The sequence below is a fragment of the Silurus aristotelis genome (assembly GCF_946808225.1).
Source record: "Silurus aristotelis genome assembly, chromosome: 1".
Classification (NCBI taxonomy): domain Eukaryota; kingdom Metazoa; phylum Chordata; class Actinopteri; order Siluriformes; family Siluridae; genus Silurus; species Silurus aristotelis.
Genome location: NC_139574.1, coordinates 18,832,777 through 18,860,229, shown reverse-complemented (window position 1 = coordinate 18,860,229; position 27,453 = coordinate 18,832,777). Strand labels below are relative to the sequence as shown.

Below are 27,453 nucleotides of genomic sequence, written 5' to 3'. Positions count from 1 at the left end.
ATTACAGAGACGGACTTGTTGCTTAAAGCAGACAGAGAATAACAGCATACAGTCTTTGTTGAAAACAACAAAGAAAGCTTATGTTTGTACATTTCAGAGTGCATTTGAACGTGAACACACCCATTTTAGTCAATGCTTTAGTCATTCCCGTGTACTGTGAAGTTTTATTCAGTGTGGAAAATCTCTGTTCTTTTTTCTAACTGTGTTTCCTTAACAACACAGAAAGCAACCACCCCCCCTGCTTTCCTTCCCCCTCTTCCCAAACCCTGCCCATTTTACACTGTTCCTCCTTTTCCCCCTTTTCTCCGGTTTGCTCTCTGGCTCACTGGCTGTGGGACACTGCCTGCTGTTTGTAAGGCGATTTGGAGGGAGAGAAATCTGTCATTATGTTCTAGCTGCAAGAGGGAGTCACCAGCTCTGGGCTCTTGGAAACTTTTTATGTATACTTACCTAGTACTGGGAAGACCATGGATTGGATGTTCCACTAGAAGTGCATTCAACAGTGCTGGATGGTTGCAATTAGGAGAAACACTGCAGAGTTTTGATGGAGTGCTAAATCTGTGAAATCAGATCTGAACTTCAGAAACTTAATGGAAAAAAATACTTTTTTTACTAGACCTTTATTTAAGTTTATTATATGGTGAGTGTTTCTGTTTTTAAGTTTCCTAGTGGTTCTGGTGGCATGCAGGAGTTGTTAATAATTCTATGTATATTCAGTGGTAGTTCAGCATGAATGTAACATCCTTTCCCTAACTTTAATTGCTGCTCTCGGTGGAAGAACATCATGCCATTAAAAATTCTCACTTCTATTCATAAAACATAAAACATGTTATGATGTAAATCCACATATATGGAATTCTGAGGTATTTAAGAGTCCTAAATGCAGTGTTCACAATGTCTCTTAGTTCAGTACACAAAACCCCCCAAAATATTTTTGTAATGTTAGTTAGATGTATGTGTTGGCTCAGCATTTAACTAGTTCATGTGGGTTAAAGTTGTCCTGTGCATCATTTTTTTTATAAAAAAAAATGGTAATATGAAGTGAAGATCAAAAGGTGAGTTATTTTAAATGTGCATTTCTTATGTGATAAAGAGGCCACATTTGTTTTTTGACACTTTTTTCTGATTGTGTGTTTTACAAAAAGAAAGTCAAGAAAAGTTCTACATCTGCTTTTTGTTGTAGAATGGCTGACTTGTACTGAAACCAACTATCTGAAAGCACCCATATCCTAATCCTGTATGATTCACACTGCCTGCTCTATCTGTTTCTGGTACTGAAGGTTAAAATGCTGTGCAAATGTATTTAAAGCTTAGATTGGTTCTTGTTCTTAAACTGCTCATCTAAATTCCTTCCAGTAGCACCATTCTTGCTAATGCACTCACACATTTATGTGCACAGTGATTGAGAGTTCAATGATATGACAAACCAGTGTTGGCAGCAGCGATCTTGACATCTGTACAGCCTTGTCTGACTCATGTCGTGATATGTAATGGCTAAAGTGGAATAAAAACAGATAATTTCTTGAATCTAAATTTGATAGATTTAAAACCACCTTCAGCCCTAACCCTCCTTGTTCCCTGGAGGCATGTTCTGAGCCTGAAGCTGGCTTTTTAGCATACTCCAAGCTTTGTTTATTTAAATGGTTTTTTTTTGTTTGTTTTTCTCATTATAACCAATCCAAATATACAGTAAATTAATGTACTCACTTTGTTCGTGTTGGTTTTCATTAGGTTCTCCAGTTTCCTCTAACCTTCCAAATTCTGTAGTTTGATTGTTGGCTGATTGGCTATGATAAATTTCCCTTAAAATTATTGTGTGAATGTGCATTCATGGTCCCCTGTAATGCGTCCTGTTCAGGGTGTGTTCCTGTTTTTGGTATTGGCTCTAAATGCACTGCAATCCTGACCAGGATTAACAGTTACTGATTGTTATTTAAAGAATAACTTATTGATCATTTATAGCCACTGGCTTTCTTTTACAACTTTAACCTGTTTAAGAAACTTTTGATGGCAGTAATATAATATGTACACATTCTCCATGGACAGGAAAAAAATGTTAATGATGTTTTTTTAACAATGAGAAAGGCAGACTACATGTTTTATTCTGTGCATTAATAGGAATGTTTGCACAATACAGCCAGTATGTTTTTGTTACTCTACTGTGGCCCCTGTAGAGTAAATGATCTGAGGATCAAATCATACTCCATTTATGGGATTTAAGTCCTAGGATCATCTGAAGTGTACTTTCCCCACATATTCACTTTTCATAGTAACCTTCTTCATAATATTTGTTGTCCTCCATTTGCATGTGTGTAATAGGTAAGAAAATACAAATATTTATGTGGCTGATGGAAAATTTATGTCATATTTCGGTTGCAAGTCTAAAAAAGGGGTTCAAAAAAAACTGAGGAATGCAAAGCAGGATCCAGCATTTGGTAATATCCACAGCTATTCCCATGGAGTGAAAAAAACTGTAATTGTTTTATAGTTCTCCTCTGAGAATAAAACTGGAACTGATACTGTGATGCCAGGCTGCAAGATGTGCTATTGATGTGGCTGCATAATATTTGGAAATATATATAATATTTAGAAATATCATTTAGAAACAAGATAGAAAAAAAAGAAGAAAGATCATTTTTCAATTCTGAAAAAGTTATTACAAATAAGTGGCAGAGAAGAAGCATAGCTGCAGCACAAGTCAGGTCAATCCTGTGCTCAGGTTACTATCTGTATCAAGATTGTCTGCATGTTTTCCCTTTTTTCATAGAGGGTTTACTATGAGTTCTTCAGTTTCCTCCTACCTTTTAAAACATCCTGGTAGGTAAATTGGCTTTTCTGAACTGCTTCTCAATTTTAATGTGATTCATGTCTCATCTTGTTGATGTGTATTTTGTCCAATCCACTGTGCGTTCTTGCCTCACTCCCCAGTGCTTCTGAGGGCCAGTGTGACCCTGACCAAGATAAAGCAGATGAAGAGAAATGTATTAAGGTATTAAAGATCCTGTAAGCTGGTGTACTATAAAGTCTTTATACAGTATGTTTTAAAGCAGTTATTAACCCTAGTAATTATCATGCTGTATAGTTTAACATGTCTTTCTCAAATTGATTAAGAATTAAATGAAAAATCTGTCAATTCATAATACACATGCATTAATCTAGACTTGCAGTAATATGTAAGCAATTCCATATTGTCTATCAATTTGAACAGAAGAGTATGAAAGTTATGTTCGTTGTCTGTTCACCCAGCTGGCATGCAACTTTAGGGTCAGCTTCATCTTGTGTGTAAGGGTCAAGGAGCTGATGGCAACCACATGTCTGACTTGGTTCCAAGTGAAATACCACCCTTACAAAAGAGTCACTGGCAGAGCTTAGAGTTTGAGAACCACTACAAACCAACAGCACAGCATGATATATACTCCTTCCAGTCAGTAGTTGCCAGGGTTGTAAAAGAATTTAAATGAAATTCATGTAGCTAATGCTTCTGCCATGGGCCTCCGCTGAATGTTTTTGCAGGTAAAACAGTCTGTCCTTGTGTTGCAGAAATGTGTCCAGGTTTATTGAGTGGAAAGTCACTCTCAGCACCACTGTGGTTTCAGGCAAAAGCTTGAAATTCCATTATATAGTTTCTTACACATTGAGTGCTTTTGGACTTGGTTGGTGGTCAGATGATCTTGACTGGCTTTTGTAAGCCACTGGAGACTGCATGCTGACATGGTTGTAAATATCTTCATGCACGACAATAAATAACAATTCATACACCATTTGAACAAGTGAAATCTGATTCACACTGCCCTTGCGTGTTTAGATTTTATAGGATCAGATCACCGTGCAGCATTTTAAAGCAGGCAAATCAAATAAAAGGTAGAATTTAATACTAATTCCTAGTCATTTAATGTACAGATATAATAGTCCATTGGAAAAAGAAAAAATGGTGTATCTTTATCATTGCAGTATAAAGCGAAGGATTTTAGTAAATTGTAGTTGCAAGGTGATTTCACTGAATCAAAAAATGTCAGGAATGACTAAACACTAGCTATATCCATAATACTTAATTTCTATTACAATTCTAACTTGCTGAGTAAATTCCACTTATCCACAGTTATTATGTTTAGCAAGACTGTGTGAGGGAGTCATGTGGCCCGGTCATTTCTGAATGATTTATCCCCTTGTTCAAGCTTTTGTACTAAAGGAGAGCTTCTGTTCTATGGTCTAGTGGAGGAAAATGTCTTCTTTAGAGGCTGGCCACAAACATTTTATGGCTAAAAATGATCTACATTGCTTTTTACTTATATAGACAACTTATTAATCCATGCCAAATCCAAACTTAGAATAAATGAATAAAAGCAAAAGCTTGATGTTTTTAGTTTTGTATACAGCACACACAAATAAAATTACAGCACTGGACATGGATGTAGACAGGGGAAGGAAATGCTATTGTGGTCTTTTTATTGTGGGAAGCAGCAAAAATAGCACCTGATATGACAGTCCCAGGACTTCCCCTTCTGCTCCTCCTTTTACATACAAAGCAAACAACCCAGTTTCGAAAATAGAGACTGGCCTTTTCCCCAGACTTATTCTGTGTTTGCATTGGAACTGAGTTGAATAGTGATAGAATCCTTGTCTCGGCTGTTTTTCAGACTGTATTTTAATGTATTGTTTTGAGCAAGACATTGTTAATATTAGCAAACTTAATTGCCTTTTGCAACAGATTACATTCATAAATGACAGTGGTTTCATCAGTGTTAACTACAGATTGATAAATTTTTATTTTCTCTGTTTTTTCAACATCTCAAAATAGGAGAATTGAAGTAAAACACAAAGCTTTTATCTAACCTTTTGGCAACATCTGCTCTGGATAAGCAAATTAGTTTGAACCAAGACAAATGCATTACTTTACCTCAGTTATGTGGCTGAAGGTTGGGCACCAGGGGGCTTGTTAATAATTTCCTTCCCATGGGAAAAACAAAACACAAGCAAAACATCAGGGCAGGTTAATGAATGTTTTGACAGGATTTAAACAATGCTTTTACTGCTTTTCTTTCATTTACGGATGCCAGTGCACCACCCAGTATTAAAGTAAGATTTACCTTAGATTTACAGCCTATACAATATAGAAGGTTTAATATAATGCAACATAATTTCCTCATAAATTTTGTCTATGATTTAATGGTATGTTCATATAAAGCTAGCCAGACATATAAACTGTATCTTTTTTTTTTTATTTTTTTTTTTTTACAAGTTTGGTAAATGATGCAAAACCTTAGAAATCATGGAAAATCAAGCATACAAATTGTGTAAAAAAAATTTTTTGTCTGTTTGACCCCAATCCAGATAAAACCATGTCTAATCTCATGTCTGTAACTTCTGTCTGTAAAAATCTGTTCATTTAAAGCTTAGGTCCATGAACATGTAACTTAGGCAGTTGCCTGTGAATTTTGTAATGTCTTAAATGTCACCGTTGTGGCAAAGTATTCGTGCCAGCATACAGTAGCCAAACTCTTCTCTTACTCTTACTCTTACAACCCCATATATTTTGTCAGAAGACAGATTAATGAGATAGCATAACATTGCTTGCTAATTAATAGAAACTTTTACACAAATACCCTGACAGATTGAGAGTCTTAGAGGTTCTCTGTGCAAGAGGTATCCAAGAATGAAGCACTCAGTCAGGATGCTAAAAGAGGAAAATATGTTGAAACTGGTTATTATTTTCTGGTTCATATTGTCCTTTTTTTTTTTTCTTTTTTTTTTTTATCAAAATGTTAGTCCAAAAACTGGTGGTGTTTTTGATTTTTTTTGCTTCAGTGCATTTGCTAATCTTTCTATTTTAAACAATTTACCAGTTCACAATGGTAGAATGTACTTGACTTCTGTTACCTGGAATTTCCACTTCTCCTGCTGCAATGGTGACCTCTCACTCAAGCAAAACATTGAGTAAACTGGAACAAAGCAATTTTCAAGAGTCAGCAGAATCCAATCTGAATAGTTTAGCCAAAGGGCTCAGTTAAACCAACTTGTGCTAGCAGCCCCCATCAGCTCCCCTCCAGACCATATAGCAGCACACAGATTCTGTAAAGTACATGCTGCTCTATCTGTCTAGATTGTTGAAGTAGTTTAGATGCATGTAGATGTTAATGTTGACAAATGATACTCTTATTCATTGTATTTTATTTTTTTTTTTTTACAAAAAAAGTAAGCTTTCATCTATCATTTTTTTACATAATGCAATATGAAATATGGATTGTTTCTTATTACCATAAATCTTTTATTCACATGCTGTCAAGGCTCAGGCTTAGGCTTATCCTGACTCCCTGTGTCCAAAGGTCCAACACAGGGCCTGTTATTTGTTTGCTATGCAGTTGCCTTACTGTGGTGTGGTCTAATGTGTTTGTTTATTTTTTTTTTGTCTTATTTTATCTGTCCAGCCAAAGAACACATGATCAGAAGCTATCAGAGGCTGGAGGAGCAGATCTGAACAGAGTAAAAGGCAAAGTTTAATCCAACCAGACCAGTATATCATGAACATACTCTGAGGGCATCTGTTTATGGTAAGATAATTTGCCTGCTGAATTGCTAATAGTGACATTTCTGTGTTTTCTCTGATAAATATGATTTTTTTTTTGTGTGAATAAATATATTTATTTTGAAGTTGCTATGCAATTTTATTTAATAAGAATGTGATGATTGCATGCATACTAGCAATAGTGAATGTTTGCTGTTGCATTGCAATTTATATAATGAATCAACCAGTTACCTCTTTGTCCTTCCACTGCAATGAGGTGCTTTAAAAACAAAAGTAAGTAGGGTTAGAAAGGCCAAAGTCAGTAGGAAATGCTATGTGACACTGATGGATGGGGAAAATGTGTGTGTGAGGGTTACACAGGAAGTCTGGTTAGGCCCAGCAAGCAGAGTCCTCGATAACCCCCTATTAAGAGCTTTGCCAGTAAGACCACATGACCCAAAGCTGCATATCCTGTGACGTAATCTCCCTAGGAGTGTGCTTGGACTGGAGCCAAATTTCCCATCATAGAACTGGGAAAGGAAACATGTTGACTTGATTAAGCTAAAACCTCTTATAACACTCGGCTACTCATAGAGCAGAAGAGGGTGTTTTGTTTATGCAGGGTTTTTTTTGTCATAATAGGAAGCTTGACCATTTCAACCATGTTATTGAAACTGATCCATAGCATTAACAGGGACAAAACACAATAGATTTGAAAGATTCATTGAAAAAAGTCAGGGGTATGTCATTGATGAGTCAATGGACTGTGTCTAAAAATAAAAATGCAGCCAGCAAACAAGCATCAGTTTGCCTTCTAGACACAGTTTACGATTTATGAAATTCTTTTGTTGACTACTGCCAAAAGTGACCTCCATGACCGCAATAGAAATGTTTCCCGTGTGTCATCTGTTCTGTAGAATTGTATACTTGGAGAAATCCGAAGAAACAAAGTCACTTTTGTTTGTAAATGCATAATGCCTGAATTTCACACCCATATGCTCTATATGTGACACTTACAGATAAGGGTGTGAGACAGACCAGAACAGTCTGTGTGTCTCTTTCAGTCATCATTTAAATCAATTAAATATGCTTACATACCTCGTAAAAGAAGAATAGTGCATTTGTATGCTTTTGTGTCTACATGTCATACACATGCAGTCAATTAAGGATTCAAGTAAACACATACTGGAATTCTGTTGTAATGAAAACAGATCAACAGATGTGTATGTGTAGGTTGTTTTTGTGTTCTCCTGTTTCCTTTCAACCCCCAGAATGATAGACCCAATCCTTGGCTATAATAAATTCATATCCATGATAATATGTGTGTGTGTGTCTGTGTGTGTGTGTGTGTGTGTGTGTGTGTGTGTGTGTGTGTGTGTGTGTGTTTGTGTGTGTGTGTGTGTGTGTGTGTGTGTGTGTGTGTGTGTGTGTGTGTGTGTGTGTGTGTGCAGTGATTGACGCATTCCATCATGCATGTGTTCTAGGCTCATGCCCATGTCTCAATGTAAAGCTTCACTCTGCCCAGGACAATGACTTCACTGAAGATGTTTAAATGAGTAACGTTTTATATATATCGAATTAAAACATGTTATTAATGTCGATTAATGTATTGACAGATTAGGTGTGAAAACTTAAAACGAATTCAGGATGGATGCAAAAAGAAAAGAGATGGACCTTTTGAGCAACAGTATTGCTGCCTATGCTCACATAAAAGGTTCGTTTCTATTATTATTATCAAACATTATTAAATGATTTATTGCACTATATCAACTGTTTTACTATATGTTACAAGCCCATTATATGTATATATATTTACGTATTTCAGATAATCCTGAGAAGTTCGGCCTCTACTTTGTCATTGGCGTGTGTTTTGGCCTGGTCCTTACCCTTTGTCTGCTAGTAATACGAATTTCCTGCAAGCCTCGGACTACGCCCGCTCCACCCACTCCAGAGAGAAAACAGCTGAAAGACTTTTGTGATGATGATGAAGATGAGGATAGTGATGAAGACGAGGATGAGGAGGAGGAAAATGAAGCCAAAATAGGAGACGTGGAGGCTACTATTACCAACTGCAGCACAGAGATCCCCATGGTCAATCACCACAGTACATTGGATGGAAATGTGAATGTGTTTACCTCAGCAGAGGAGCTGGAACGTGCCCAGCGCCTGGAGGAAAGAGAGAGGATCATCAGGGAGATCTGGAGAAATGGTCAACCAGACATCCTGGGCACAGGAACCAGCACCATTGGAAGGGTGCATTACTATTAATGCTCATTAGATTTGATTGTGGTGCCAGCACAAGACTTTTAAAGAAACTCTTAGACACATGTATTTAGAGTGTCCAAGCCCACATGTCGAACTGTAGCAAGCATACTTACTGCACAACAGCATACTACGGTGCTATGTTTTACAATGAAACAGATTCAATTCAATTATTTTTTATTTGCATAGCGCTTTTAACAATGATCATTGTCTCAAAGCAGCTTTACACAGATAATGTGGTGATAAAAATGAATAAGATTTTAGTGGTTAGCTGTTTGTACTATTCCACTAAACTCTTTTTCAGATGTATTTTTTTTAATTGACACTTTCTGCCTTACGTTTTTTGTAAATAGTGTTGTTAGTATTATATTACATCAGTAAATTCTAATATCACAACACATACATTTATACTGACATCAGAGCCCTATCATTGCCATTTTTTCTTATTGTTCAACATATATCCTTATTTTGTTTAACTAAGCTTAGGCTTTTGGGTTTGTCAAGTAGTTTATCAAAGACCAAATCTTCTATCACGGGTTTGCCTTTCATTACATCAAAAAGCACACTGCTTAATTTAACATGGGCCAAATAAAAATGGTGATCTCATTGTGACAGTCCAATAAACATTTTTACATTTTTAATCTGTCTGTAAGTTCTCAATCGTCTTCCTACCATTTGTTATGGTATCAACTCCACAGTTTATTTTTTTGCCCATATTTCATTTATTTATGAAAATGAAGGCAATCTGTAAAGTTCCACAATTTGCATCCTGCACTTTAGACACAAATGCATTAATTACATCATACTTGTAAATAGTAGTCCAGTACATGAGTAACTCATGAGTTAGTGTCTGGAGAGTGTCAATAGTTTATTTATTTACTGTCACAATGTATCTGAAGCATGTTCCAGGAAAAGACAGGAATATAACTTTGAATTGTTTACCAGATGTAATGTTTATTCTTCAAAAGAGGATATTTTATAATATATATATATATATATATATATATATATATATATATATATATATATATATATATATATATATATATATATATACAGTTCAGTATAATAGAAAACAGAAAACAAAGCTCTTGTGCTGCCACCATGTTGGCCGAACTACATAACCAAAAATAAGTCATTACTGGAATTAGTCCAAACATGTGATAACATGTGGCTTACGCAAATTGTTAGTAATTACCCTCAGAATCTTTAAACACTTGCTCTGTACCCTGACTGTCTTTAACACAATGACTCCATTCAAAACTGGTATTAACTGTTTTCTCTTACACAGCACTACATTCAGGTCTGAACATGGTCATATGCATCTTGTGATCTTACAGAGGTGACCTGGGGTTTGTTCCATTTGTCATTCAATTTGTAGTGTGTTTAAGGGTGTTGGAGTCCATTTGTATATTACAATTTGTTATACTGTTGCCAATGATTTAGTGCAGGGGTTTTCAATCTGTGCTAGGGACCACCATTCTGACTAACAGGTAATCCGCGGCCCACTATTGCGTGTGTGTGTGACGCAAAACACAACGTTAGCAAAGCATAGGCTTGATAGGTGCAAAGCTAGCCTATCCTGTGTCAGTTTGAATATTTTTGATATTTTCATTAAATTCAGTTTTCCCACTAATGTGCAAATACTCTGGAAAAATAAATTATGGAAAAAAAATTATTTTAATAGTGAAATTATGTAGGCTGTCACGGACCACATGCAATGCCGCCGCGGACCACCGGTTGAAAACTCCTGATTTAGTGTAAAAGATTTGAATGGGAAAATGGGAAGGGGACATAGTGGGAGTCTGGGGTTGAAGTGATAATGGGTTACTTCTGGCTAATTTGTGAACCCTTTTAGTCAAGAAACATAATCACATGCGCTGAAGACAAGATATATGAAAACAAGAAGTTAATGTCGCTGTCTCAGGTGTGATCCGATCTGAACAAGGCCGAAATCAGATATACAACACATAGCTGTTAAATACCACCCTCTTGAGGTAAACAAGGAGTATTACAACTGGGTAAAAAAAAAAAACATGACCTTTTATTTTGCATTACCAGCGCCCTAAATAGTGTTACTTGATTACATGATTACTGAATAATATTAATTATATTAAATCTTTATATAAAATTTTTTATTTATTTGGAATATTTTACATTCAGAAATCAGCATGCCTTATGTGATATGTGCCAATTATACTATTTTAAGTTATCAAGAAAAAGTTTTTTTTATGAGTTTTAAATAGTAAAAGACACTAAAAGGTGTCTTCACTTTAGTGGAATAAAAGTGTCATATAATACACATGTTCCCGGTCCAAGTCTCCAGTTAAACGTACTTAACCCTCTGGAGTCTGAGGGTGTTTTTGGCCCCTTGAGAGATTTTGACATGCTCTTACATTTGGTTATTTTTAGTTGCTTTTAAAATATATTATTGACAAAAGACTTATTACACTGTATTCAGCACAAACAGGGCTACCATAATATGTAAACAACTTATATGTGTGTGTTTGTATAGGTAGAAGCATTATATATATATATAAAATATAAATTAAAATGACAAGTATCTGATTATAAAAATATAAAAAATTGTGCCATGCACAATTTAACTATACAATTTACTATACAATTTAGTAAAAAAAAAAAAAAAAAGGAAAGAATGTTGTACATGCATGACTCGTTTATTCCATCATCAAGTTTAACAGCAAAGCTCTAGTGTCACAGTACAAATCCTGAGAAAACACTGCAGCTTTTGCCAAAGTATGCAGATGTACACACTTAAATTGACAACTCATTTCAAAGTGAGGCAAGACAAGAAACAGGCATGAATGTAACACTGGATCAGCCAGCATGTAATAATAACATTTAAACATCAGTGTTTTTTTGTTTTTTATGCCAAGTATGTCTAAGCAATTATAAAGTACCTCATTATTCTGTAGCACATTATTACATACCAATACAAGCTGTCTTACTTTGATTTGTTTTGGTGTTTTTTAGAGAAATACAATGATGTAACATCTACCACTTAGGAAACCACAGAACTAAAAAACTGGTGAGACTTAACCACAAGGTTTCCCAAAACTGGCATAAATTATGAATCAGTAACTATAAACTTGTGCATTAATAACCCATAAGTAATGTATGGAAATAAGCAAAGCATTTAGCCACATTTTTATTTTGTTTAAATAAAATAAAGATTTGAGCCCAACTAAATGTACTGTTATCTAAATTGTTTTTACAAGAAATAGTGAAAAAATATGATCAGGTTTCATTCTGATACTGGTGTAATAAAATAAAAAAAAGGGTTTAGATCTATTATTTAATGTGTTTAGAGCCACACATTTGCAGCTAATTTATTATAAGTTTACTCAAAAAAATTTGTATTTGTATTATTTGTAGCGTGATTTGCCTTGGTTTAATTTTTTTTTTGTACAGCACAAAAGCCTGCTATTTTATAAGTCTACAGGGGTATGTAGACCTTCTATTTCCAGTGTACGGATGACCTAAATTGAAGTGTAACTATTAAATTAAAGTATAAATATTCGTGACCTTTTAGAGTCACTCCTGTATTTGTGTCTCTTACATAGTTTAAACTGTAAATAACGTTTACTGCTTGGTATATCATTTTTAAAAGGACTTATTACAGGTGTTACATCATTTGTAAATTTAGTTTTATGGTGTAATAATGCTGACACTATTCATAAATAATAACTAATGTGCTAAACCCTGTTAGATAGAATCTTGTAGCATTACCCAATGATTTAAAGAAGACAATAATATCTGTACCAGAGAAAATGCAAACAATTATTCATAGATGTGATATCTCATAAAATAATAATTTAAAATATGGGCTTTACATATAATATATAAAAAAATAGAACATTATGATTTTTTGGAAACCATAGCATGAAGACTAGGAGCACACAGAGTACAATAAAAAGCTGTGCACACAAAACAAAATACATGCACAATTAAGTTCTCCCTCTAGTATATGCGTTATTTACACGATATAAAGGTTGAATCAGTAACTGCTGCGAGGTCTGATGTGTGCATCTCCAGGTCACTCTGTGTTGTCTCTTTACTCATACTGTGTGTCATGAAATCCTGATTCAGAATTCCACTGAGAGCAGCACTCCATGTAAAAATCTCAATGTCAAATGTTCACTGTGTTAGGGTTACTTCTGTTTCTTCAGCACTTGTACCTCATCCTGCAAACAGTGATTCATTTAAAACTGATCATCAGATACAATTATCACAGATACATCCATAAAAATTTCTAACCCGGCCATTAGGGTTGCACAAGCCGGTGCACTCTTAGTGGAAAAACGGGGAGGGTTGCGTTAGGAAGGGCATCCAGCGTACAACGTGGCAAATCAAATATGCGGATCACGAATCAGAATTTTATACTGGATTGGTCGAGGCCCGGGTTACCAACGACTGCCACATATATCATTAGCCAACAGGGTAACATGGAAATTGGCCAACTTTTGGCTGAATTAGGAGAAGGAGAGGAGGAAATTTGGTTTGAAAGAGGCACATGTAGAGGACAGAGTAGTATGGAGACATATGATCCGCTGTAGCGACTCCTGATGGGAGCAGCCGAAAGAAGAAGAAGAAGAAGAAGAAGAAGAAGAAGAAGAAGAAAAAGAAGACACCTATAAAGATTTCCCTAAACGTTTGTTGTATAGTTACTGATTCTTTCAGTTAATTACTTTTTTGCTTTTAGGCTAGGGTAAACAGCGATGTAATTGTATATAAAATATGGAAATATGAACTTTAGCTGAAATGTTTAAAGGAAATATTTATAATCGACATTATATACATTTTAGAAACACTTTATTCTAAACACATATGCAAAGAGTAAAGATAATGGTGTTTTTGAAATTTATAGAAATATAAATTCTGAAAAGCTGTTACTACATACTACATACTTTTATACTCATACAGTATATTATACTGCATATACATTAAAAAAGCTTTAGTGCCCTCTACACTTAAATTACCAAGGAAACAAAAGATGAATGTTTTTTTTTTATAAATATTGTATTAACAACAGAATTACAAAATGGAATATTGCTGTGAAACATCTATTATATTTAAACAAATCCAGGCCTCAACTTACCTGTAGTTTCATTCGTTTGCTTCTTTCCTCATTAAGCTCGTCTCTAAGCTCTTTTATGTCTGTCCTGTTTTCAGAATTTAGATTTATATCATGATTATTAAATATGTACTATATTCTCCAGTGTGGCATTACAATACTAAAATCCTGTGGTTGTTCATGCTAGTTTATATGTGATACTTACTCATGTCGGGTTTTAAACAGTTCCATTTCCATGTGCAGTTCTTTAAGTTCAGCAATAACCTTCTCCAGTGTTGGTTTATCCTCCTGGATTTCTGCTGGTTTTGTCTCTGTCTGAGATTTAGATAGAGTGGGATGCTGAGGTGTGAAAATAGCAGACATTTTGTTGTTTGCTAATAAACTATTTCTTGAGGTCTGCATGACACACGTTTTAGTTTTTTGTTTGGTAAATAAATAAACGTGAAACAGAAATATCTGGCATAGTTAATGACAGCACAATGTCATTAACAATGCCAGATATTTCTGTTTCACGTTTATTTATTCATCAGGCTGTAATGAAACTTTTATATTGTTACAGCCTTAATAATAAAAACAAGCAAACAAAAAACTAAAACGTGTGTCTTGCAGACCTCAAGAAATAATTTATTCAGAGGCATTCACACTGTGGAAACCAATTGCCGTATGAATGGGGGAGGTCGCAAGTGACAGTCTCAGACCTGCCAACCATTATGCATTTTGCATAAGTGCTTTATATTTTAACATCTGTGTATTCTGGAACATATACAACATATCCAAAGGAGCTGTTGTTTTTTTTTTATTATAAAAATGACATACAAGCCAATCGACATTTAAGCATGGGTTTTAAATCTATTTAATCTTCAATATTAACTGGAACCTTTTGGTGGCCCTAGGCAATACCTCATATGTCACACTGGTAATTTTTTGCCCCATGAACACTGATTGTGTATTGTATCAAGGTAAATAAATTAAGTTTTGAGTTCAGTAAAAAGTTTGTATTAAAATTCTGATTCCAGACCTTCGAAGGAATTGAATGATTTTTGTCAGCTCCATTTGTTTGTGTTGATGATGATGTCTCATTTGGGTTGGTGTCACCAGATGCCTTTAAAAAAATTAAAGAAAAAGAAATAAATCATATTTCAACAAGCTTTACATTTGTAATCACAAACCTGTGATAAGGCACAGCCCATTATTAAAAAAATCAACATTTAAAATCATGGCTGCATATTCAATCTTGTTTTACTCCTCATGTTTAGTAGTCTGCAGACCTAATATTTATCTAACGCGAGGCAGTTGGTAGATTTACCAATGAGATTAGCACCTATATATCTTTTTAAGATAATATGTCATATGGTCATATTATTGTGTCGTGTGGGCCACAAGTGTAACTTGATTTTATACGCAAAATTTAACAAATCCATTTTATTTTAAAGATTAAAGTATACATTTTTTCTAATTATAATATAACAAATAAATGTATATTTTGAAATATCAGTGTACTCTTTAGACAAATAGAGCTTTGACAAAACCAATCACAGAACATAGGTGCAACATCAGAAACCTGATTAATCCATTTGCTGATTACAATGACAATTTCATTCAAACCTTACAAACATTTAACAATTCATTCTTGGGCTATTACACTAACAAGAAACCATGATGGATGCACAGACACACAGAACACAACCGAAAAATATAAAAAAAAGAATCTGATCAGACTTTTATTATAAATAACTAAGAAATCTCTCTTTCCAAATTAGATTTAAATGTGCTCACGTATGAAATTTCCCTTTTTTTGAATGCTGTACAAAATTTTGACAATAAGTAAAAAGTAAAAATAAAGAAAATTCATTATTAATTATTAAAAGTAATCAAATAATTATTCTTTTTTTTCTGTAGGCAAACATTCTCATATATCAAGTAAAAGTGAAATATAAATAACACAAAGCTCTCCTGAGTGCAAAGTATGTTGATCTGATTTATTTAACTGACCCTAACATGCCTGAATCAGGGGCAGGCTCATACAATGCAAGTAAAAAACAGTTTTAATGTATAAAAGAAAAACTTACAAGTGTGTTTGATGGTGGTCTCCTCTGTGGAGGTTTGGCCCTGTTGGCTGTGGGATGGCTGAGTTTAGTAGAAGACACATCGACTCCATCAAACTGATCGGAATCTTTAGGCTTACTTTCTGTAGGTTTTGTTGAGACAGGAGGGTGTTCATCACTCGGCCTGAAAATATAGAAAAAAAAGAAATGGCATTTGGCTGAAGTATTATAAATAAACTGTGTTGAAGTGGATGTTGCCCACATGCTTTGACCCACCTGCCCACATTGTGTGTTAATAATGTTGTAGGTATACACAAAGTGGTAAAACTGGGCACACCAGAAAAATTTTTTCTTTTCTTGACCTACAGTCTGTTGTTTCTGTCTGTTCCATTAATCTTTTTGTACATCCAATAATGAAGTTGAAATCAAGCTCAACCAACCTAGAGCTACCAGCTCCTTCTAGATCCTTTTTTAAATTGTTCCGATTTAAAAGTATTTCTATAGCATAGTGCTGTTCTGGATCCAGATTGCTAAGAAATAGTTGAGCATTCTATAAGAGATTTTACAATCGCTCTAGCTGTAATTCAAATCGCAGGTTTAGAATAATGCACTTATTCCACTGTACTATTGTTTCTATAGTTACAAATTAATTTAAATGGACTTGTAATGCAGACAATCTACACAATCTGATTTTATTAATAAATGAATAAACAAAAATGCTATTTAATACTGAAAATCATATACTTTTGATATTAAGAGTGGAAGAATTTGTTTACTGAACAGTCATGAAGTTTCAGTGCTTTGTTATAGTTAGTGAGCTGGAATATACAGACCCTAAATGTTTTGTTTAAATGACTATTTTCCATTTACCATCCCCTATGTTTCTTATCATATAAAAACTACCAGCTAATGAGGATAAAGTTTAAAATGTGCTTCCTTCAGCACACATTAAGCCAGCCAAACACATATTTGCAAATTGGTCCATGCTACGTTGCAAAGCATCATAACTAGATAGTAGATAGTGTGTTCTTCGGACCAAAGCATCATAACATGATGAACACACTATCTACTATTTACTTTCTTCTACATAGATCCGTTCACAGATGCTCATATTACATATGAGCACATATCCAGCTGGTTTCCTGTTTCCAGCACAGGAAGCAAGCTGCTTAGACCTGTTTATTTGCAAATTCATCTAGTTTCTTTTAAACATTTTGTTTTTCTGTGGGCCCAGATCGCGCCACTTAGAAGCTTTAATACAATTTAATTTAAATCAAGGAAGTTAAAATAAATCAAGAAATGTTAGAAGATTGACATATTGACTAGTTTATATGTATAACATTTTAAAAAGGAAATATGTGGCTTTATGGAAGCTTAAAGACACTATAGATTATTATAAGGTTTTTTTCTTTTTTTTTTCTCGTAATCACTACGTAATTTTATTGTGATGTCAGCAGTTGTTTTCTTGTGAACCTGATATAACACAAAAGCTGCTTTCTAAAAATATAAATTTATTACAAGAAGCTCATGCAAGCTGGCATTAAGTTGAAAAAACAGATTTATTGTAGGGGCGAACAAATTGGGTGCCAGTTTTAAATGTATAAGAATATTTATGCAAGTTATTAGATCTCGTTTATTTTTAGATGACCCTTTTTGAACGTTTAAATTGTTATTAGATTAATGTTGATTAAATGCATTTGTTAGTGATGGGTTGTCAGACAGAGGGGTATGCTAGTTTTCGGCATCCATGATGCTATGGGAAGCTTTTGCTGCCTCCATAATACACATAATAATGTGTTGCTTTATTGAGTATACAGAAAAAGCAAATAGTGATCATGAAATAAACAACTTTGTTGAAAAATGTTAAAAGCATAATTTTAAATTAGAAAAAGGAAGAATAAATATTGTAATTCTAGAGTTATAATTTATTAGTCTTTTTCCTTTTAGGGCTTCCATAAGATTCTATTGGAAAGAGGAAATCTATGTTAATCTTACCATAACTTTGTTACATATGTTGACTTACTTTGATGTAATCTTCTGTGTTTGTGGTTTGTTATTTACTGGTGGTGGTGGGTTTTTGAATAAACCAGGCAGCTTTATTTTACCAGGAACATCACTTCTTAGGTCTTTGGCTTCTGCCTTGTCATCTGCAGACAGAAATAAATGATGTGATTATTTTTAATGAAAATCAAAACAACAGATCCTATGGCAAAAGGCTTGTGTGTATCGCATTATATTATATGAAATTACATTATATTTTCTCTTTTGCTTACTTATTCAGAAGTGTATATCATTCTATTTCTCTTAGTGTATGTGCATCTTTAACAGATTTATACATTTGCAAACAATATAAATAGCAGTAAAGGCTTTATAGGCAATGCATAGAAGATTAGACAAGGCTTTATCGCCATGGTTTGCTTTAATTAGAATGATCAAAGCAAGCATACATTTATTCTAATACAAGTTCTCTTACCTTTGGTTTCTGTCTTTGTATTTAATTCAGTGCTGCGGTTATCCATTAGGGAAGCTTGATTTACTATGACACCAAAAGATAATTGTTAGTGTTCAAAAATGTAGTTTATAAATTGTAAATCAGCGAGATTATTACAAGAGGTCTCCAAATAGCATGGGAATGTCAGAGTGCCTGACTGAGGAAGTGGCCAACTATTTCCTGTGTATGTTCAAATTAACCCTTTAAAGTCTAAGCTTAAGATTTACTTATTAATTTTCCAGCTTATAAGCATAACTGCTATTAAGTACTCAGTAACTACAGTTAAATCATAATGAAATGTATGTTGTTACAAGGACAGTAGTGATCACAGAACCTATTTGTGTGTCCTGTTAAATGGATAAATGTGGTTTGAAGAAATAGCCTGTGAAATGACAAATTATTTGTAGTAGTTTGACGATAGATAAACAGTAAAATAATATTTTCTGTTTGATTGAATTCAATATTTTCCTTATATACTATAGAAATGACATTGATATTGTGATTTGTGGTGGGAGTAGGGAGCAGGTTGAGAAGACCCTGGAGAGGTGGAGGTACGCGCTGAAGAGAAGGTGAATGAAAGTCAGTAGAAGTAAGCAGAGCACATTTGAATGAGAGGAAGGGCAGTGGAGTGATGTGGTTGCAGGGAGAAGAGGTGGAGAAGGTGGAGGAGATCAGGTACCTGGGGTCAACAGTGCAAAGTAATGGAGAGTGTGTTAGAATAGTGAAGAAAATAGTGCAGGCAGGGTGAAGTGGGTGGACAAGAGTGGTAGGAGTGATGTGTGGTAGAAGAGTATCTGCAAGACTGAAAGGGAAAGTTTATAGGACTGTGGTGAGACCTGTGATGTTGTATGGTTTACAGACAGTGGTATTGAGTAAAAGACAGGAGGTGGAGCTGGAGGTAGCAGAGCTGAAGATGCTGAGATTTAAATTGGGAGTGACGAAGATGGACAGGATTAGAAATGAGTTTATTAAAGGGCCGGGATATAGGACGTTTTGGAAGGCGCGATGGAGATGGTTTAGACATGTGCAGAGGAGGGACATAAATGCTGAGTATGGAGCTAGAGACTTGCACGCAGGAGTACCGTGAGACCCATCGCAAACGAGTGTGGCACGGGGCAAGATCTAATGGGTGATTGTGTGTGCAGGTTGCAGGAAAATAAAATCATTCATGGGACTCCCGTAAAAATATATATAATTTTTTTATAAATTGCTAAAAACAGATAAACTGTTATGTATTTTTGGCACAAAGGCAACAATGGCAGCTAAAATAAAATGAAACAATTTACAGGCACACGGTCAGATTCTGACTCTGGCGTGATTCATGTGCAGTAGATACTGGAGCACACTGTGTCACAATGTCTGAAACGTGAGACAGAGGAGAATCACTGAGTGCTACAGATACTTCATTATTAAAGAAAGGAACATAGAACACAACAAAACCTTGGCCTGTATTTTATATCATTTCAGTTGATGTTCTTTGTTCTGAAAAGTACCTTGTTCATGTCGATGTTCATCAATGACACAAAAATACAAACATAAATAAAACTAAACATGTTTGGTAATTTTCTGTTTCTTTTTCATTCATATTCAAAAGGGGTTCAAGTGAAACTAAAAAGCAGAGTAGCGGGAAGAAGGAGTCAGTGCATTGAAAATGTACTTGTACATTTTACATGCGGGCATTTGCATGCAGGAGTGGGACAAATCTTCAATATTGCGGGCAGAAGTCCGTCCCGTGCAGATCTCTATATGGAGCCGCCAGGCAGGAGGGAAAAAGGAAAGCCTATGGATGTTTATGGATGTGGTGATGGAAGACATGCAGGTAGTTGGTTAGAAAAAGCAGATGTAGACGACAGGGTAGTACAAAGACGGACACTGCGGTGACCCCTAACGGGAGCAGCCGAAAGAAGAAGACGAAATGCAATTTTCTTACAAAAATAAAAGACTTTAGATGTAAATTTACTCTAGTTACTCAATTACTATGTGATGCTTGCCACAATCATTTAATATCTAAAAAGTAATTTAGTCACACTTAAAACTGTAATTATTAGTACTTCTAATAATTTTTCACTAATAATTCCTTGCTCTGTGTGATTAAGAATAAGTTTGACAGTCAGCATGAATTTTGGCTGCTGAAGATTAGATTTATTGTTATACTAATATAAGTAGACCACCAATATATTAACATTTAAAGGTACAGGACATAAATCAATCAATTTACACCACCTTGCAATATCGAGAACGTTGCATTATTTTAATAGTGTACATGCTATTGCAAATTTTAGTTAAAAAAAGAGTTATAAGTTAAGTCCATTAACAAAAAGTCTAGACAATAATTTTGTAGAATCAGTTTTCTACAGAAGGCAGGTTAACTTTACTTATCTACCGAAAATCAAAGATTAAATCAGATTTACGAGCAGAGTGCACACACCTTCCATTTCTGTGTGTTATGAAGTCTTAACTAAGTTACATTAAAGTAGTAAGAGCTAGGCACTGAAATTAAAATAGAGAAATACTATACTCTAAATCAGAGTGTACATACCCTCTCAAAGAAATGTAAGTCTTGGTTCCAGCATCTGCTCTGACATTCTAAACATGACGATGTTTGTATATGCTACCTACTTCTCCCCTATGCTCAGATAATATTACCTCAGAGAGACCTACAACTTCCTGTCAGTGTGGGAGGTGTAGCGATCCTGTGGGTCTGTGATCTACTTCAAAAGAGATAAGATTTGTTCAGTACGCAGGAAACACTGGTTCCTTTACATCTGCCTTGTTCCAGAAATAATTGCAAATAGTGAATATTTTGAGGATTTCAAATATAGTTCCATGTAGACTAATTGTTCATCATGCATGAGTGTTTTCATTTCCTGATTTTGAAAAAGTAAAAAGTAACAAGTAAAGACAACTTTAAAAGTCACAGGTGTCCTTAGCGATTTCTGTAAGCTAATCGGCTAAAAAAAACCACTTCCTGCACGTCAGCTACCGATGAACATTTCACATCCTTTTTCTGACAAACTGCCAGCCAAACAACTGTGTCAGGTGTTTAAAGACATATTAGGTTACACTTAATATTGGCTTGTTTCGTAAAGAGTGCAAAATTGATATTTGTGCTGAAGGTGTTGTAAAGAGCATTAGTATAAATATGCATAAATATATATATATATGTATATGTATATGTATATGTATCATTATAATAATGTAATAATGTATTATATTTTATATATATATATATATATATATATATATATATATATATATATATATATATATATATATATATATATAGTGGAACCCGGTTATCTCGCCCTCGGTTACCTCGACAACCCTATTAAGTCGACGTTTTTGAAGTGGAACCGCCAAATTCTCGCTTTTTCTAAGCATTTTTTATCGGTTATGTCACCTTTTTTTTATGTCGCCGAACCCTGATATCTCGAGCACAAGGGGGGAAAAATTTGCCATTTAACGTCGGTTATCTCGGTGCAGCCACAGAAGAACTTGCGAAAGTGACAGAAAAATCAAACCTTACAGCTGCTACAGGTGTTGTATTGTATACTGGTGAATCTCTGCTGTTAGTTAGTGCACATATGCCTTTTGTTGTTAAATGTTATGCGATGAACGGGAGGCGAAAGTAGAAGCGCGGTGCTGAACAGCACACAGGAGAACGTGAGATGAGCAGCAAAAGCATAGAATGAACACCGGCAGGATCGGGGGGGAATTCGCGATGCGCTTTGGGAAGAAAAGAGCAGCCGTTGAGAGAGTGCCGGCGGGAAGGCACGTACCGGGATACGCATGAGCGATAACAACGACCGCCGTGAACCAACATATAACAACAATAACGGACAGTGAGAGTGTGGAAGTTTAAATAGGAGCTGGTGATGATGATAAACGAGCACCATATGTGCGCGATTGAAGCCGGGAGCTTCAGAGAAAGCGGCCGAGAAAGCACCGGCGTGGCAGGTGGATTCCTGACAGTTAACAAACATGTACTGTATGTAAATTTTTATAACATGCCTTCATCAAACAAATTGCGGCAACGCTGTTGTGTAAAAAACCTACAAAAACACGTGCATGCACATTCTCATTTATTAACGCACATCATGTACATAAAGAAATTTCAAGCACGTTAATATATTGCCGCCATATTGATTTTCGTTTATCTCAATTAGCGGTTATCTCGATGCTTTTTGGCGACCCCCTAGGACATCGACATAACCGGGACATTTTTAACAATGTGTTAAAGATTTAGATGTAGATAAGCTTTAAGTCACTAAATCATAAATTACATGTTAATAGTTTTTACACTTATTTTAAATTAGGTTTATTTGTGTTAGGGCCATAAAAATTAACACAAGCAAAGAAAAGATAATTGTTTAAATGGATAGATATTTTCAGTATAGCCTAGGGGTCTGTGTGACTATAAATAAACCTGGAATTATGACTTACCCCACAAACCAACAACAAATGAATAAGTGAATATAAGTGATGATCAGTTTTAGATTGTTCAATTTGATGTGGAAATTAATTTTGCAGCTACATTGACATCTGATCCAATCACGTTATTTGCAGTCGCTTTACCATTAACATGTCTTAGACCATTAAAAACCTAAACCATTTCCCAACCCTGTAAAGTCCTTTTGTTACTTGACACACAACTCAACATAATACAGTGTTCAAGATCATTTCTACATTAAAGAAAAATTACCCAATGATTACAAGAGCTCCTAGCGCAGCAAATTTAACATTTTAGCAATTGACTTACCCGGTTGCTTTACTGTTTCACGTCGCAATGGTGGTTGACTTTTTTCCTAACAAGGGAAATACAAAAAAAATAGATTTAAAAACTATATTGGTGTAATGCTATTTCCATAGTGGAAACATGCTGCTGCCAGCTTCTGCTTTCTTTAAAACAGCTGTCTCTGATTCATTTCAATCAAACATTTCCATTAAACAAAAAATAACAGGAAGAAAATGCACTCACAGAAAGTCCACAGTAAAGTTAACCGTGGGAACATAAACAAATGGCATCCTATCTTTTTCTTGAATTAAAATGTAATCTATAAATAAGATAGTTTAAAAACTGATCTAAACACAAAGTTTGGTTAAAGACCCATAAGCAATTATTTTAATACACTCCCACTCCCTAACACTAGCGTGAGAACTTCTCCACCCACTTACTTGGAGAGTTTCCATTGGGATTATCATGACAAAGTTGTCAGGGAAGAAGCCTCTTCTCCCGTTCAGTTCACCTTCCCACCAACCCTCATCCTCACAGGCCTTCAGCATAGAGGAAGAGAATAAAAAGCAAAACTCAAACAGACTAACTATGTCTGACAATTAGGAAGTACAACTTAATAAAGAAATAGTCTGTTGTCAATACTAATAATGTTTATAAGAAAACAAACAAATATTAATCAACGTTAAATGTCTTAGTAACACTAATCAAAAGTTACATCACAGAAGTCAGTGGTTTCTTTCTCTCATGAAAGGTGGGCAGTAATGTGAAAACATCTGTCACACAAGCAACACAATATTGTAATTAGTTAAATCTAGCCCAGACGTCATACCTTGTTAATGATGGCGACAATGTCTCCTTTCTTTAGTTCTAGTTCATCCTCAGAATTAGCTGTGTAGTCAAACATGACTTGGCAACATTCTTTTACTGCCGGACAATGAAAACAGGAATGTCTGGTGTGTCAAGTTGGTAAACATTTTGACACCAAAATAATTGCTCAAACATATGGCTTGTTAGACATTAGACGCTGGAAGCTGGAGGTTAGAAGCTGGAGGTTTGGCTGCAAACATAATGCAACGCATGCTTTTGGAATGGATAATGACTCAACATAATTTAGAACTGGTTCATGACAACCAAGTTCTAAATGTGGTGTTTTGTTGGTTCACCCAATTGGTATGCAGAAATCTAAGAAGGTACCACCCAACAGCTTCCAGAAAACACCTATGCTCACATTACAATACAGACATATTTTTTAATGATTTAATGATTAAGTCATCAGAACAGGCCCAGCAGAATTACATAAAATCTAAAATTGGCTGGAATTTCGTATAGATGCCTGATTTACTTACCATTTGTCTTTTTACGTATACTTGCTCTCTGCTGTTGTGCTCCCTGTAAAGAAATAGACAGATCAGTTAAACTTGTTTCAGTACCACAATTTCTCTTTAACAGTGCTACAATGTGCTTTACCTCTTTAATGAAGATGGCCTCAGAGAGTTTAGCTCTGCTCTTCACATCTACATATCATAAAAAGATTTTTTAGAGCCATTTGTTTTAGCTTACATTTTGTTATTGAATTTGATTGAAATATATTATAAATTATAGCATGATGTATATAATGTCAAAAACAATAACCAAACCTTTCGGACAGACAAAAATTTCTTTCACAAAGTTTGTTGGAAAAGCTCCTATTTTTCCACCCTTTTTCCCCATCCACCATCCATCTTCGATCTGTGGGCAGATTCATGAGCAAGGTTTATGCCATAGTTACAAACTCTGAGGCTAACTTTGATATAACATCCCTTAAATGTTCAATCAAATCTCAACATGTAAACATGTTAATGGTGCTACAGTGGGTAATAATGACACCAATCCTGTACTAAGAATACAGTACTACGGTTACCACCAATTAAATCCTGTACTAAAGTTACTGTAATGTTCCCCAGTGCAGACTTTCTTCATGTTCTCCAGTTTCCTCACACCTCATGAAAACAGTTGTAGGTGCTAGTGCTAGTAGCAGTAGTAGTAATAGTAGTAATAGTAGTAGTAGTAGTAGTAGTAGTAGTAGTAGTAGTAGTAGTAATGGTAAGTGGAATGGCACTAGGTATAAATCCATGTGTATGGGTGTGTATGCATTGTTCCCTATGATGGACTGCAATCCTATCTAGTGGTGAATTCCTGCCTCAAGATATTAATGACCCAAATTCAGATAAAGTGTTTATTGTATATTAAATAGAATGCATATGCTAATTTGAAAAGCAGATATTAAGTGAAATGATTGCATGCAATCCCATTGTTAATTTTTGTAACAGATAGACGGCAAGGTACAAAGTAATCTAAAGAATTACTACCTCTCTGATGATCTCTATGGTCTCCCCAACAACTAGCTCGAGCTCGTCTTTGTGCTGTGGTGTGTAAGCAAATGTCACTTCACATTTTCTGCACTGCTCCTTCATTATCTTTGCTGGAATGATAAATAACAGACAATATTATACCCCAACAGAAAGACTAATGCCTTGTAAAGGAAATTGGAAAATTTCAATGTCACAAGAGATTTTTATGCTTTATTTATAGAACTGTTTGTGCACTGAAAAGTAACGCTTATTTGGCTGTTGTGATAGGATGTGGTCAAAGTGAAACTCGAGTTTTGCTTTTCTTGCTGTCAGGGCATACAGTGTTTTCAACCTATTAAATGCTTAAATGTTTTGTTCTCGCTACACGGGAAAAGATAATTAAAAAGAGTACATACTATTTCTAAGGCTTCGTGGTTCCCTCTTACTGTCTCCTTTCAGGTTACTAGGCACCTCCTGTGTTACCAGAAATTGCATGTTATTAAAGTAATGATTTTAAAAGAATCTGTGAACATAAAAATATAGATTAGACCTTGACAAAGTTAGCAGGGAAGATGCCTTTCTGTCCACGGAGCTCTCCTTCCAGCCAGCCTTCCTCACTGGACACGGTCACATTCTTCAAAACATCACCTGCCCGCACTGTTAGCTCATCCCCCATCGTTCCCTCAAAGTCTAACAGAACCAGTACCTCTGGCATAGACAAAGGCATAGAGAATTTATCAGTAGTATATCAGTAGGTAGAGGGACTGATAATGTAAGTTTGCATGCGGCTAAAGCTCATTTTGATGCCAAACGCAGTGCTTTTTGTGCTTATTAGTTTATGCTTACGTCCTAAAGATAGAAAAACAGGATTTTCGTCTGTAAGCTGCAAATTAATGCATTAAATAACATTATATATTAATCCAAGGTCTGTCTCGAATGAGTAGTTGGTTTAGCCTGCAAAGCAATGTGTTTCAACAGGCCGGAAGGTATGTGGTATGTGAATCAAGGTGGAGTTTTGCTCTGGTCTTGACTGCACGAGCTACACAGCCGGGTTCAGCTTTAATATAGCAAGTGTCTAATCTGCTACCATTGTCTCAATTGTCTTTTTTTTTTTTAATCCAGTATGTTACAACAAATACAAAGTACTTTTATTCGTTCTACATCTATATGACAGAATCGAAAAGTTCTCACTTGAAAGGATTTATTTTTTTAATCAAAAACTACAGACAGTGTTTTTACATTTAAGATATGGTGACAATGAATACTACTGAAATAGGTTTATACAAACAGCTAGAGATTCTGAGTACTTGTACAAAAAATAAAAAATAAATAACTAAAATGTATAATATTGGTAAAAAAAAATATGAAATTACGTTCCAAAATGTAAAACAAATTTCACATTTTAATGTTCAATGCAGTTAAATGTATTTTATTTAATATTTAAAATAACACATTGATCCGTTCTGTCCTAAAAAATGTTGGTACAAATTACAAATTCAATCTTAAAATCTGCCTTATATCATTCTTAGTATCTAGGAACTGTCGGAAAATGGTCACAAAATGTATTTACTTTACTGACCCACTGTTATTTTAAGGGAGAAAAAATATACTTTACTACTAAACTATATTAGTTTCTATCCAAACACAAGCAGAACCTGTTTTCCAATCATTCCAGTCATTAAGTGCAGCGACTTACCCATTGCAGCGAATGTTTGGTCAGTCCACTAGTTTAGTGACAGTAGACTCTGGAACTAGCAGATCTTTGTGTTGTCAAATTGCTAAAGCCAATAAAACACGATACACACAACACAGCTAAGGCAGCTTCGGTCCTCCTTTCTTTAGTCAAATATTAACACTAAGACTGTCTTTGTAGCTAGTCATGACAAGCTAGAAGACATGATTGTGTATGTGTATAAGCAAAGTGTGTGTGTGTGTGTGTGTGTGTGTGTGTGTGTGTGTGTGAGAGAGAGAGAGAGTGAGAGAGAGGAAAAAT

General features: G+C 35.0%; 2 protein-coding genes across 7 annotated transcripts; one reads left to right on the top strand and one right to left on the bottom strand.

Annotated features, from left to right (window-relative positions):
• Positions 1–302: 302 nt before the first annotated feature.
• eva1ba (eva-1 homolog Ba (C. elegans)) lies at positions 303–9,023 on the top strand. 2 transcript variants are annotated; one of them, XM_083550459.1, is made up of 6 exons: positions 303–640; positions 2,768–2,817; positions 2,929–2,989; positions 6,426–6,548; positions 8,119–8,216; positions 8,328–9,023. In XM_083550459.1, exons 5-6 carry the CDS (start codon positions 8,150–8,152, stop codon positions 8,768–8,770), a joined length of 510 nt encoding a protein of 169 aa, XP_083406585.1. In that variant the 5' UTR covers positions 303–640; positions 2,768–2,817; positions 2,929–2,989; positions 6,426–6,548; positions 8,119–8,149; the 3' UTR covers positions 8,771–9,023. The 2 variants fall into 2 exon arrangements, with proteins under 2 accessions (XP_083406585.1, XP_083406584.1); XM_083550458.1 differs by lacking the exons at positions 2,768–2,817; positions 2,929–2,989 and having other exon boundaries at positions 8,328–9,017.
• A 2,400-nt stretch (positions 9,024–11,423) lies between these two features.
• Positions 11,424–27,424, bottom strand: sh3d21 (SH3 domain containing 21). 5 transcript variants are annotated; one of them, XR_014535059.1, is made up of 17 exons: positions 27,157–27,424; positions 26,011–26,168; positions 25,877–25,934; positions 25,479–25,591; positions 24,768–24,858; positions 24,598–24,644; positions 24,477–24,519; positions 23,960–24,054; positions 23,571–23,669; positions 23,155–23,200; positions 18,378–18,440; positions 17,928–18,051; positions 15,929–16,088; positions 14,496–14,961; positions 14,065–14,255; positions 13,884–13,947; positions 11,424–12,969 (listed from the first exon to the last, which is right to left on the bottom strand). XR_014535059.1 is itself a non-coding variant. In XM_083550404.1 (17 exons), the coding sequence occupies exons 1-17, from the start codon at positions 27,158–27,160 to the stop codon at positions 12,937–12,939; spliced, it is 1,419 nt and encodes a 472-aa protein (XP_083406530.1). In that variant the 5' UTR covers positions 27,161–27,423; the 3' UTR covers positions 11,424–12,936. The 5 variants fall into 5 exon arrangements, 4 of the variants coding, with proteins under 4 accessions (XP_083406530.1, XP_083406531.1, XP_083406533.1 ...); XM_083550404.1 differs by having other exon boundaries at positions 14,065–14,198; positions 14,878–14,961; positions 23,960–24,058; positions 24,478–24,519; positions 27,157–27,423; XM_083550405.1 differs by having other exon boundaries at positions 14,065–14,198; positions 14,878–14,961; positions 27,157–27,422.
• Positions 27,425–27,453: the final 29 nt, after the last annotated feature.